This window comes from Eleginops maclovinus, chromosome 14 (genome assembly GCF_036324505.1).
Source record: "Eleginops maclovinus isolate JMC-PN-2008 ecotype Puerto Natales chromosome 14, JC_Emac_rtc_rv5, whole genome shotgun sequence".
Lineage (NCBI taxonomy): Eukaryota > Metazoa > Chordata > Actinopteri > Perciformes > Eleginopidae > Eleginops > Eleginops maclovinus.
The window spans coordinates 2285043-2300042 of record NC_086362.1 but is presented as its reverse complement, the minus strand read 5'-3'; the positions used below and the strand labels follow the sequence as shown (position 1 = coordinate 2300042).

Below are 15000 nucleotides of genomic sequence, written 5' to 3'. Positions count from 1 at the left end.
ATATAAACCTGGCAGATAGAGCAGATAATAGCAGCAGCTTTAAGGACTCATATGAACAAAAGGAGGAAAAACATAGACTTTTGTGTAATTTTTCTCCACATTTCAAAGAGAATATGACCTATAATGAACCCTGACTTTCTGTGGTTGCTTTCATGCAAAATCCTCATGTTTTTTCTCTCCGTTCCCTCCAGCTCCCCTTCCCCAAGAAGCTCCCGTTCTCCGAGTTTGTGCCGAAGGTCTACTGCCAGCTCAAGGAGTTCATCTACGCCTGCCTGAAGTACTCTGAAGACCTGCATCTCAGGTACACACACACACACACACACACACACACACACACACACACACACACACACACACACACACACACACACACACACACACACACACACACACTAAAACCCCTTTCATTCCTCCTCTGTCACTCACATTGTGATGGTTAATCCCAGAGTCTCTGCCACTTTTATAAACTTTTTCCAGACAAACAGCTGCCAGGAATCACATTTTCTGGTCTCTGCAGAGGGGAAATGTTTTGCATTTTGCACCAACACGCTTACCCAAAACAACTCTAGTTTTCTTTATCACTTTCTGTCACATTCTCTCCCTTTTTATTTGACTCGCTCTGAATTTCTACGAGACAGCAGGCTCTTCTAAGTCTTAATGATCTGTGTCTCCTTGCATTTGTCTCACACACACACACACACACACACACACACACACACACACACACACACACACACACACACACACACACACACACACACACACACACACACCACAATCAAGCCCGGCTTCTGTATGTCTATATTCTGTCGAGGTTAAACAGTAGTGTGTGTGTGTGTGTGTGTGTGTGTTTTGGTTGATGGAAGAATTAGCTTAAACAATGCTGCCTCTTTTAGCGAGGAGACGAGCAATCAGGAAAAACTTCCGTTGTCCAGAGGGCTGGGATTCAGCCAGACACACACACACACACACACACACACACACACACACACACACACACACACACACACACACACACACACACACACACACACACACACTGATCAAGATACTTTGAGATACACGCTTGTATAAACGCCTTACAGGAAACTTGAACTACCCATTTTTCCTTTAAAAAAGGGATGAATTTAATGCACACTTACAGCAACACACACTCAATCCTTTCCTTCGCTTTGAGTGTGTGTTATTAGTGTCATGATATGGTTTGTGGTTTCTAACGGAATAGCCAGATCTCCAGGGTGTGTGTGGCGTATTGCAGTGAGCATATCTGCATCCAGTGTGTCAGGTTCCTCCGTGCTTTTCCTTTCTCGTGAGGTTTTCTCTCAATGCATCTGTATTTCTGTTTATAACCGCCTGTGTGTGTGTGTGTTTGTGTGTGTGTGTGTGTGTGTGTGCGTGTGCGTGTGCGTGTGTGTGTGTGTCTGTGTGGATTGTCCGTGGGGGCTGGGAACCAGGAAGGTACCATTGATCCGTGACCAGCGGAAGAAAGAGAGACGAGGAGGAGGAGGAGGAAAAATGGTTGTCTAATCAAAGGAAAGAAATACACAAATATCAGTGTTTGTGCAGAGTGTGTTCTGCATCCACTTTGGCAGTGAAACACACTTTTAAATGAATGCAACCTCATTCTTTGTACACTATTTTTTACTGGGAGAATGTACAGGACCCCCCCAATAATAAACAAGCTGCTAAATCACTTGCTTTCTCCCCCTTTTTGTTGTTAAAAGAGGAAAAAATAACAACAAATAAAGCCCACTAAGCACACTTCTTACATCATATATTAGCCTGGTTGTTTTTGTTTATCATACTGTCTCAATGGATCATATTGACATTAAAGACCCCAGAACTAAAAGAGACTTCAGGAAAAAACAAGCTGCTAAATCAATGGGGTGTCACCTTGTGTTTCTGACAAAATAACCACAGTAAATCCAACTAATTACACTTTTAAATAAAAGAAACCCCCTTCCTTTTTACCTTGTATATTAGCCTGGTTCATATCGATCATATTGATGTACAAAACCCCAAGTAAAAAACACTACAGGTATAAATAGGCGCTGTTTTTCTACCTTGTTGTTGTTAAAAACATGACAAAATATCAACACTTAAAGCGACTTAGCGCGCTTTCAAATATTTGCTTTGTGCGACGAATTGAACCTTAACTCTGAAAGACAGTATCCATGTACAAGACCCTTAAACAGTTAAATAAATCCAGAGTTAAAGGATGTTAATAAAACAGGATCAATTAAGTAGATTTCAGCCCCGTTTGTGTGGAAAAACTGCAAAATCAGGTGTGTTTTTTTTACATATTCTCTCTAAAACAATCTACTAAGGGGGAGAATCCTCCCCCCTCCTCCCAGATGTTTCTCTGCACTCCCCCCCCCCCCCCCCCCCTGCTGAGCACGGCTCACTCTCTCTCTCACTTCTCAATCAGAGTAATGACTCCAGTCTCTGACCCGGGTTGATTTCTCTCTCTCGCGCTCTCTCTCTCTCCCTCACTCCTCTCTCTCTCGGCTCGCTCACGCCCTGATATCTGGTTACCGCGGCAACACGCCTTCCCGCCCCGCTTCAAACGTACACAGATGCTCCGTCTCCGGAAACAGACGGTCACCGATCCCCCTGAACCCACTGACCCTGACATCTGTTCCTGTGTGTGTGTGTGTGTGTGTGTGTGTGTGTGTGTGTGTGTGTGTGTGTGTGTGTGTGATGTCTATTAACTCTCCTTCGCCTCCACTTGTGCGTTTGTGTTGTGAGCATGGATGGAGCTAGGTCAAACTATTGATTTTTGGTCTATAAAATACCAGAAATGAGTAAAAGATGTCTTGTTTTATCATTTCAAAACCCTGAGATTTAGTTTAGTGTCTCCACATTTGAGGATTTTTACATAGAAAATACGTAATAAATAGCCTCCATAATCCAATTCATTTTAGGATAATCACTCTTTGCAGGTCAATAAGCAGTATATCTTTAAGGGTGGCAATGTTCGTCTACAAATAGAGCTTTTTTAGCCTTTTTTTTAAGGATTATGTTCAATTTCTTGCAGACTTTTTGTCAGAAAAAGACAATCATCCTGCAAAGACCCTAAGTGAGTCCAAACCTCAGTGTCTTGTACTATTACAAAGGTAAAGTAATACATTAAGGATGCAAAGTGCTATATTTTTTGTGCAGTCTTTTCCAAGACAAAGGAATAGCATGAGAGGAATAATGGGAAACGTAATCCATACATAGAATAATTAAAATAACAGAAAAACATGGAAAGAAAATCATAAAAAGTGTAAAGATAAATATATAATAATAATTTAAAACAATACAATAAAAAATGTATAAAATCAAACCTTTAAAGGGTGCAAATAATCCCCCTCACTTTATATTAGTATTTTGAAATGGTAATCCTGTTATTGCCAAGTGAACAGTGATTTACATCCAGTCGTCTGGCGCTAACTTGGCTTGCATGGCAGCAGAAAGCAAACACATTGCTTCAGATTTGACGGAGACAAAGGGTGTTGTGTTTGGAAATGTTGGCCGAGGCTGCAGCGATGAAGATTGGGAGGATATTTTGGGAGGAACAGGAGATGAGGTGATGTTGGCACGAGCGTTTCAAGACATCATGCTTTAGATTTGAGGTGAAATGACTGGGCTAGTAGCCGAGAAGAGATACACACTCACTCAAACGTCTGTGTGGCGTTAGAAAGCTGTGGGTGTAAATGTGTAAAGAAAAGAGACAAATGGCAGTGATTTCCACACCAGTGAAGACACAAATCAGGCTGTTTGATCACAAACACCAGGGAGGATTTGGTGCTTTTATTTTGAAAATCCCCCCCTCCCTCTTTCATAATGTTTCATCACTTTGTGTCCAGTAAGAAACCGCAGAGACATTCAGACACAGTTTCGGTGACAAGTGACGTAGAGAGTCGTGCCGAGGAGCCGTTTGAGGGCGGGAGAAAAATGAATGGAACTCTTTATTAACCCGACTATTGTACACACACTAACAGCAACTACAGGCACACATAGAAATGGTGTGTAAGCTCACACACACTCACAGAGACTTCGCTGACAAACCACAGTTCATTCGACGTAGCTAAATGCTAACTTTACACCGTCCAGAGTGTGTTTTCTCACAGCTTTTACTCCTTACAGTTTTAACACGAATACCTGTACTTTTTACTTCTTAAAACAGACTTTAGTTTCATGCATTTGGTGGCGTGATAATTATTATTTAGTAGTATTAAGTAGTCGCGCCTATTTCAACCCTGATGTCATACAGGAAACACGATCAATGCATGTATGACAAGGACAGTAACAAGTTCTTTAATGTCTGATTAATATACAATTATTTATGCATTATGTGCACCTTTTTTTGGTTTTATTTTATTTATTTTGTATTGTGTTTATTTATTATATATATTTTATATTTTTTATCATATTATTATTATTATTATTATTTTTTTAACCCACATTATTTTGTTATTTTAATTATTTTATTTATGGATTATTTTTCCCATTATTCCTGTCATCATGTTCTTTTTTTGGCACACACACACACACACACACACACACACACACACACACACACACACACACACACTGTACTCTGGCAGTATATAGGGTACGTATGCTTCTTAATAACACATATTTGAGGTCCAGGTACCAGCTTCACAGCTATGTCTACTTTTTACTAAAGTACTTCGACCGGAGTATCTGTACTTATACTCAGGAGAAGGATGTGTGTACTGTTGCCAACCTCTTGTGTATTTTTACCAGAGATGTAAATACGCTTCCCTCTGACAGCCGCCGCGTATTTATTGTGACTGATGACCGCATAAATATAATGAAACTCAATCTGAATTCTGCGGTGGGTCTATATTTATATAATTGTGTGTGTGTGGGGAGAGTTCACTAGCATACATTGACTTTTTGCCACTCCACACACACACACACACCATTTTTGTCCACTCTGCACTTCTGCCGCTCCAGGAATTCCCCCCTCCCCCTCTCCTCGCTCCAAATTGTCGGAACGTTTTTAGGATTCCTCCGTTTCTTTTTTTTTTTTGGAAACTAAGTGAGTTTGGAAGGAATTCCAGCATTTCGCTCCCCCTCAGGCGACACTCTGCGTGTGTTAAAGTGTGTGTGTGTGTTAAGGTTGAATTCCAGGCTTCAATAATTTACTGATTTGGTTGGAATGTGTTTGTTACCCACAGAGCTTTTTGGAAGCAACACACACTTGCAGTAAAACACACTTATCGTCGGGAGAAAGTGATCGCTTTTGTTTCCGCGGTGTGTGTGACCTCCTCTGACCTTTTCCCCCAGTGTGTGTGTGTGTGTGTGTGTGTGTGTGTGTGTGTGTGTGTGTATTTACCTTCAGAGTCAAACAGCATCTGCACTTCCATGCTTCCAGGAAAAGCAGTTATTAAACACGAGGCACAGGGTCGCTCGCTGCCATGAAAAACCTTCCTCCTCTGTCTGGGTTTCTTCACCCACGTAACAAAATCAATAGCGTGTCAGAGATCCTCTAAGTGGGTCTGATTAGCGCCGTCAAATATTTGTTTTAACAGGACATCTGAGCTCGTTTCAGCTGGCTGCCTCTCTGCCTCGCTGGCTCTGCAGAGGTGGTAATTTTATGATTATTTAAAGGACGGTGGTGGGAATATATATTATAAAAATGGCCGGCTAATATCAGGACAGAAGGCGTGTGTTTTACCGCCGTGGGACCTCTTCTGTATCGTTTGGGTCTCGGTGGTTTTAGGTAAGTTATTTTCACGCTCATATCGGGAGATTTAAGGCGATGTCGGCCCTCTAATGAGACTAACAGCTCGTAACACGGTGAAGCGCTCATTAGACCTGGCTGACATTTAGACTTTTCCCCAAACGGAGAGACTTTCGCAGACGGAGAAATTTCACTTAAAATGTTTGTGCTGGCTTTGAGACGCGGGCGAGAGGGAATTACTTGTACACAGTCACTGATTCTCTGCCCTTCTGTCTCTCTCTCTCTCTCTGTGTGTGTGTGTGTGTGTGTCCCACAGTTCCACAGAGGTTGACGACATGATCCGCAAGTCGACCAATCTGTTGTTGACCAGAACCCTGAGCCACTGTCTGCAGTACGCCATTAAGAAGAAGAATGTCGGGCTGGCAGAGGTACTTTAAAGTCTGTGTGTGTGTGTGTGTGTGTGTGTGTGTGTGTGTGTGTGTGTGTGTGTGTGTGTGTGTGTGTGTGTGTGTGTGTGTGTGTGTGTGTGTGTGTGTGTGTGTGTGTGTGTGTGTGTGTGTGTGTGTGTGTGTGTGTGTGTGTGTGCTTGAGGCTTGTAATAATCTCTCTCAGAGGGAACGAGCTAATGTCGTTGCACAACTTCGGTGTAACTCTGTTTCTCAGAATGATCATTTTTTAAGCTTTCCGGCTCATTTGCTCTAAAATAAAACCCCACACACTTCCTCTTTTTAACCTGTTGTTGTGGAAACTACAGAGCTGTGGGGTTTTTATGTGTTTGTTTCCATGCTTAATGACCAAAACATCGTTAATTCAAGAACAGGATGTAACAATAAGAGCCTGTGTGTTAAAATCATTTGAGAAACTGTGTTTGATTTCAGAATAAAATGCAGAGTATCCAATCCAAGCCTTATGGTGCCATGGCTCTTTAAGAGGCCTGTTTTAGTGCATGTAAATGGTCTGCAAAGGCTCAAATCCCTGTGTTGCTGAGTGTCATGTGTGTGTCCTCCAGTTGGTGCAGGTGATCATTAACACCACCCACCTGGAGCAGAGCTGCCACTTCCTGGAGGAGTTCATATCGAACATCACCAATGTGCCGCCGGACTCTGCCAACGCCACCAAGCTGTACGGGACCTCCACCTTCAAGGTACACACACACTCACACTCACACACACACACACACACACACACACACACACACACACACACACACACACACACACACACACACACACACACTGTTTCTATTCTCCGGTCCTTCCAACTGATCAATACAAGTGAAAAAACAATTATTTCAGATTATTTTGACTGATTTCAATTAGAATTCACCTTCATATTAGAAGGAATGACCATTTTTGAAGCATTACTCTGCAGCTGCACGATAATTCATTCAGATATTTTACCTTAAATCTTCCTGCTATTGCATGAATACATGACGGTAAAAGCCCTAGTCCTTACGCTGCAAGCCTTCCTCAATCCCTCCCGTCTCCCTTGCAGGACGCTCGCCATGCTGCCGAGGCGGAGATCTACACCAACCTCAACGCCAAAATCGACCAGTTCCTGCAGCTGGCCGAATACGATTGGATGGTGGCGGCGCCGGGGGGCGGGACTCCGGAGGCCAGCGACTACCTGATGGACCTCATCGCTTTCCTGAACAGCACCTTCAGCGTGTTCACGCACCTGCCTGTAAGTACACACACACACACACACACACACACACACACACACACACACACACACACACACACACACACACACACATATCTACAGACACACAGTCCAGGTTTGTACTTCTAATGTATAAAGCATCTTGTCTTTTTTGTAGAATAAAGTTCTCTATAAGTGTAGCTGTGTGTGTGTGTGTGTGTGTGTGTGTGTGTGTGTGTGTGTGTGTGTGTGTGTGTTATATAAGCCCCCTGAGCGTGAGGCGTCACAGGGCCGGACAATCAGCTTTAGTCGGTCCGGGTATCAGCTTGTTACGGGTTAGATCGTTAACATGGGGCCACTAAGCGGATCTAAGGGTGATCTGCTCGGGTCAGCGGCACCGGATCACGCCACGGCTCGGGCTATTGACTCCACAGCCCCCGACGTAATGACATTACTGCTTCCATCGGGATCAGTGTGAAGTCCAACACCAGAGTGTGAACAATTAATAAATGTGATTTCATCAACTATGACTTCTTACATCAAGGGTCTTAAGCATTTCTCGCTATAAGAGCCGCTCTAAGGGAAAGTCATTTGTTAGTTTTGGCCCATTTTAGTGTAGCATTTGATCCATTACGCTGGTTATTGGACTCTTTGACGTGTTAGCAATATGATCATGCTTCAAAAAGCCTGTTGGCTGACAGATAAATACAAAATTGATCCATCAATCCATATTAAAACATGTAAATTAGCATTTGAGCTAACTCCAGCACGTTCAGATCTTGTATTCACGTACCCTTTCCTTGTCAATAAATAACTTGCTGGACATGGAAATATTTCTAATAATTCTAGACAATGCATATACCACATAGATCACATTTTATGTACTGTTTTGGTGAAAAAATTATAAATAAATGGTCAAAGAAAACCGTATCTGAGTTCCAGATTTACTTTTCTTACCTTTAAACTCATTTATGATTATTATGTATTTTTAAAAGTTAATGTCCCGTGAGCAAATCCTTAAAAACACTATTGAGCATCTTTTCCACTCGCAGTTATCAAACTGATCAGAAGTATAAGCACATTTATCAGTGCATCTTTTTTTTGGGGGGGGGCTTCTTGCCTTTAATCGGATAGGACAGTGGAGAGAGTCGGGGTGGGATCCGGAAAGGACCACGGGTCGGGAATCGAACCCGGGTCGCCGGCGTACGGTGCAGGTGCCCCAGCCAGTTGCGCCACGGCCCCTATCAGTACATCTTTAATAGAACTTTGTATTTCAACTTAAATTCAAGTCAGAGTCAAATAAATGTTGGCAAGACTGGTCGCTGTACATCCAATTCTTACATGAAACTCCTACAATTAATGCAGAATTAAAAAATGGATTGACAACACAATTTTTAGTCCAAAAAGATGTAGTTTTAAGGGATTAATTAGGATATTTAGGCTGTTTAAGTCTTTATGTACACTGTCCAAAGCACACATGATCCCTGATCCCACCCTGAGGTTTAAAGCACATGGACAGTACACACACACACACACACACACACACACACACACACACACACACACACACACACACACACACACACACACACACACACACACACACACAGATTTGGTCAAAGCGGGTCACAAGGGCACAAGGCCACACACACAAGGTGGTCGAGCTAAGTGTTTTCCAGCACTTCTAAGAAGCTTTTCCTACACCCCCATGAGCCCCGGACATGACCCCGTCACACACACTTTAACACACACACACGCACACACACACACACTCATGCACACGCACACACACACACACACACTCGCTGTGGGGGCCTCCTAAGTAGATCAGATGCTATGGATCTAAAAGCTGGGTGGTATGACCCTCTGAAGTAAGAGGTGATCGTAGAAAGAGTAGATTTACGTAGAAATGAATCGGATACTAGTGAACGCGGAATACAAGTTTAACTGCTGCTGAAATGTGATTAATTGTATAGCTAGAGGCGTGTAAACAACATTTGAATATGTCTTTTGTGTAGCTCTTTGTTCTCACTTGAGGACATGATCGTCCAAGTCCCAGGGAACTCATTTTTCCAATATTTCCAACACCACCTGAATGCATCACAAACAACTTTTCTCACTTGTCAACCAAAGTGAAAGTTTGCCGTGTATCAGCTCCGATATTTGGACCTGCTTCAAATTTGCAAGGTGTATTCCTCTGCCTATGATGTACCTTTCCACCAAATTTGAGGAAAATAGCTCCAGTAGTTTCTCCGTAACACTCACAAACTTTAGAAGTTTGGTACATTTCTAAAACTGTAAATAATTCAGATTTTTCTTGTGAAATGTCCACAAAAACAGTATCAAGAAAGGGATGAAATACGCATTTAATATGTAGAATTCAGTGGTGGAAAGTATCCACGTAAACTGACTCTTAAGTACTTTACTTTACTACACATTTGAGTTATTAGGACTCAATTTATACATCTACTCCATTTCAATTCATAAGGAAATATTGCACTTTTAATTCTCTAAATAAGACACATGTTTTAGATTAAATGAGTCGACGCTTTATTTAAGTACACCTCAAACAATGAGTGGTTTGAACGAAAATGAGCAATTTTAAGTATTTTCTTTCTGTACAATTATTTCACATTTCCAATTTTTTAAATGTGAATATTTTCTGCTTTTTCTTTTAAATATTTCTATTTATTTGTACTTTTTTTTGGTCATTTCCCTGATTATATATTTAAATGTGTTTATTATATATTTCCTGTTTTTAAATACCATTTTTCTATGCAGTAAGTTAACTTAAGGGGTTAATTAAGGGTAAATTAAGGGGTTTAAGTGGGAAATAAATAGTTTGAATTAAGGAAATGACCTATAAACTTCTTAAAGTTACAGCTAAGACAAGTCACACTGAAACAATAGAGTACATCTGCTTTTAACAAGAGAAAAGCCAAATTTGGGGGGGCTCCAGTGCTCTCAGAGGGGGGTGAGGTCAGAGAAGATTTTGAGGTATTGGATACTGGAGGGCGACCAAGAATCCAGGAATAAATGGTTTGTTTTATGTTTTTGAGAAGTTATGCAACCAATACGCATCACGCACGCACACACACACACGCACGCACACACACACACACACGCGCACGCACGCACACACACCGCTGATTTGTTCAAAGAAGGATCACTGTGACACAGCAACATTCCTGCAGCGATCTGTGTGTGTGTCGTTTTAACAGCTCTGGATGCAAGTTGTTGGAGGCAGACGTGCATTAATTGGAAGCTCGGTGGGGGGGGGGTCACATTTCTTCTCAGCACGGAGGAAAACCTTGCCCCATCCAAGAGCTAATAATACCACTTTGTTTCGTTTAGCTGCTAGCTCAACGTTCCTAATCGAATTGAGCTCAGATTTTAAAGATGGAAGGGGGTGGAAAGAAAAAAAGCTCCTCGGGGTGAAAAATGATCATGTGAAAATTAGACGGACTCAGCTTATAAAGTCCCTTGATCGGTTTTCAGCTCTGTGCTTTGGCAGGGTAGCTCTTCCTCTTGTGTTACCGAGGTCTCCACGGTGCTTCGACACGATGCCAGATGAAGCCAGATTAGCATCGGCAATAAATTCATAAGACGGAGAGTGTGCCAACGATTTCATTTGGGAGCTCTGGGACTCCACAGTCCTTCATCTTTTCCCTTTCTCTGCTGCTCTGATGTCCGCTCAATGTCCCCCCCCCCCTCTCACCGTAGGGAACGCCCGTAGAGCACGCTACCTTACCGGTGAGTATCTGGGTTGATGCAGAGTGATGACCCCCTGACTCACCCCGTTAACCCCCTCCTACGTTGACCCTTAAAAAATCTCAACTTGAGTGTGTGTTTTAAAACCAGCATGGTAGACGATAAGGTTGTGATGCACGCTTGCCTGAAACTTGTGCACACATCTCATCCCAACCAGGGGGGGAAATCGACCTGACAGCGCTTAGCTAAGTTGTTTCCATTTAGGGTAACGTTCTCCACTATTAAACATATTAATTCCTCGTCAAATTTGCTGACTTTTAGCAGTTTTAGATACAAGGGTTCTTCCCTTAAGTGCTGACTTTCTACCCAGACCCATAGAGTGGTGCAGGAACGAGTCCTAAAACCCGGAAGTGAGTTCGCATTTTACTTCTCCCTCGACTCAGAGTCAGTGGGATTTCTCCAGAGGATTTTGGAAAATAGCTGGAAATAAGGTCTGTGGTTGACACGAGTTCAAGAGACGGATCACGTTTTGTATTACGACATTAAACACATCAGCATTAAGGAAAAGCTTTGTTAAAATATGCAGGCGCACAAAAGTCAGTTGAAAGGATCTTAAGTTGGCGGGACGTTGATGTCGTGCGACCCTGCTGTACTCCTCTGTAGCTCCTTTATAGCATCACGTTAGCATTTTGCTTCTGGAGATTACATTTATGCTTCTAAAAGGATAAAAGTAGGGTAGACATGTGGAGATTATCCGGCTGAACAGAACGTGCATTTATCAAACAGGTTCGATTTCCACAGATCTTATTTTTCACAATATTCAAAAATCCTCTGGAGAAAGGGAACCCATGCGCAGCTTACTTCCGGGTCGGCCTACAAAAATACCTCATCCCTGCGCCACTCTATTAGCCTGTATGCTAAGGTCCTTATTCACCTTATGCTTCACCAGCTATCCTCTTAGTTTCAGTTCCAGTTGAAGCTTACTTTGCATAACGTCGCCCACTTTAGAGCTTGATGAAGTTATAACTCTTCCTAAGGTGAAACTAACCATGTAGATCCAAGTAATGCATATTTGGGACTTTAAAGTGATGTTTGGAGCTGCTGGCTATCCTCTTTTGCTTCAGTATGGAGTTCGACCTTGTCATAGTGGAGCCATTTACACCAAAAGACACTATATAGGTATTAAAAGTGGAGATTTTTTGGGCCGTTTTCATGTCAATTTGTGAGCCAATAATAGAAGATGTACTGTAAAGCGTTGCTTTGGGGCAGTGTAGATGGAGATCCATTGCTTAAAATGCTAAACCACATGCATTTGAACCGGAAGTGGTGACATAAGGTGAATAAAGAAGCCTTTTTTTCCTCAGTATTTCTTTAAAGCATTGGTGCTAAACCACTTCTTACAGTGGAATTTCCAACCCTGGTACCCGTCAGATCAGATGTGGTTTTCTAGTCTGTGAATTTGCTTGCTCTGGCCTCTCTCTCTGTGTGTGTGTGTGTGCGTGCGTGCGTGTGCGTGCAGGTTACATTCACAGAGGAAAAACACTTACAAAAATGTGCCCTAAAAAGTCCAGACTTCATTTTTGTGGTGTTCCTTGAGTGACATGAACACATACCTGCCATAACGGAGCAGTGACGCGAGCAGCAGTGATTTGGAGCTTGATTATGTGAATTAAAGTCTCTCAATCACATTTCCAGTCATTTTACAAGCCACAAATCGGACCACAGACCTTCATTTTGACACTGAAGCCTCATATTTTGTGTCACTGATGAAGTTGAAGCATGTCTGATAGATAAATACAAGTGATGGGTTAAAATTGATCCATCCATCCATCTTTACAGCATGTCAATGAGCATTTTAGCTAATCCAGTATGTTCAGATCTTGTATTTTTACACTGATGCGTTAACGCACCCTGTCCCCGTCAAATAAACGAATAAATCAAGTATATCTGATAGAATTGTGTCAATTAGCAAAAATGATTGGATTTTCTTACTCTAAATATGCATTTCTGAGTTATTTTTTATGGTTTTTATGTCTCTTTTGGCTAAGGAACATGAAAAACATAACTTAGCTGTGATTAAATTTCACTGAAATGTAAACACAAATGTACAAAACTGATCAATAAAATAAAAACCAGCGTATTTATCAATACAACTTTGATTTGACCACTTAAATTCAACTCACTCTGGTTGCTCTATATCCAATTTGGACATGAAACTCCTGCAGAATTAAAACATGTATTGGTTTAAGATAATTTACCAAAGCTCATCCTCGATTCTTAGTCCAAAAAAGTAATGATTTTTAGGGATTTATTTGGATATTTAGGCTGTGAACTATGGAGCATCATCTGATCCCACCTCTTGACTCTTGGCTGCCCTCCCCGGCTCGCCGTTCGTTTGACGGACAGCTTTCTGGATCATCGGAGAGCGTATTATACTCCGTGTCCAATCCCTTCCAGGAGTCGTGAATCAGTGTTTGATGCTGTGTTTCAAACATTTATGAGGAGGGATTCATCTGGGAGTTCTTCAGCCGAACACTGATCCAATCTGGGATATTTTTGGTGGAGATGCTCATCAATCTGTTGCTACACGTTCTGGTTGTGCTGACTAATTTGTCAACAGTCTTTTGATTGAAGCTTCTCGACTCAAACTTGATCTTATAAAGTCTCACGTGAGGAAGTTTCCCCTCAAACTGAACACCCACGCTGTTTATTTTACGTGTGTGCAATACCTGTTGGCATTTATAAACACCTTGTCATTGCTAGCGTAGCTAACTGAACCGGACTGCTGGTGTAGTGTGTTCGACCGCACAGACACACACACACACATAATTCACACTGAAAACACACAGTTTGAACGTGAGACCACATCCCTTTTTTGACCACAAACATATTTAAACCTTCTTCCCCTTTTTTGGTTCACTTAAGCTATATTTACCTTCTTTAAAGGTCCAGAAATCTTGGTTTTAATCATAAAGCTGCACAAATGAATACTTTTTATACAAACAATGCATTAGCTATTTGACACCTCATCTTTTCCTTACTTCTTACTGCTTTGAAAGCAAGTTTTCAGCACTGAGATCCACTGTAGTCGCCTTATCTAGCACCAAACCGCAAAAAGGCGAAGTTAGCTAAGGGGATTTGCAGGATTTTGTTCCACTTTCTGCATTTTTTCCTTCAAAATACTGTATATCTGTGTAAAATGTAGAGTTATAAGAAGTTAAAAGGCTTTGCAAAGCTCCATAAACCCACTCTAACATTGCATTTGGTCATTTCATTCAATAGTGACATCAAACATACTGATTAATTAGCCTTTAAAGATGTCTGAACTGTGCATTTTCAGCCCCTTCACGTTGATACACATGGAGGGAGAGGTGAATGTTTATCAGAATATTTTGCTGTCACCCTCAACCGTCTGCATTCCTGTCATTACTCCTCCTCTTCCTTCCTTCATTCCTTCCCTTTAATCATTCACATCTTCTCCTCCTTTCACCTTTTTACCTCTTCCTCCTCCTCCTCCTCCTCCTCCTCGCTTGCTTCTTTTCTCTCTTGCCTGTTTGTTCAGCCGTTAGCAGCTGAGTGGCTTTTAACGAGCGCTGTAATGAACGTCTCTCGTTAACTCGGGGAGGGGAGGGAGGGAGTTAGACATGAAGGAAGTGAGGAAGGAGACGAAGCATCACCTGATTTGTGTCTCCTTCATCTTCCATCCCTCTTCTTCACTCCTCATCTCTACTTCCTTTCCTTCAATCAATGTTGAATCTCTTTCCTTTCTTAACCTTTTATTCACTTCTCTTGCATCTCGTATCCTCTCCTCAACTCCTTTCCTTTGGCCTTTCCTTCCCTGTCATTTCTTTAGTTCTGCACCTTTGCGCTCCTACCGTTCCTCACCTTGGTTTTCCATTCATTTCCTTTCCTAAACCTTTTGTTTCTGTCCATTTCTTGCATTCTTT

General features: G+C 41.9%; 1 protein-coding gene across 1 annotated transcript in view; it reads left to right on the top strand.

The window, feature by feature from the left end:
• Positions 1–15000, top strand: part of exoc6b (exocyst complex component 6B) — a 69894-nt gene that overhangs the window by 27168 nt on the left and 27726 nt on the right. Inside the window, exons 15-18 of the mRNA XM_063900691.1 lie at positions 192–301; positions 6015–6126; positions 6708–6842; positions 7193–7381. Of these exons, the coding sequence (XP_063756761.1) occupies positions 192–301; positions 6015–6126; positions 6708–6842; positions 7193–7381 (546 nt within the window). The remainder of the gene's footprint in view (positions 1–191; positions 302–6014; positions 6127–6707; positions 6843–7192; positions 7382–15000) is intronic.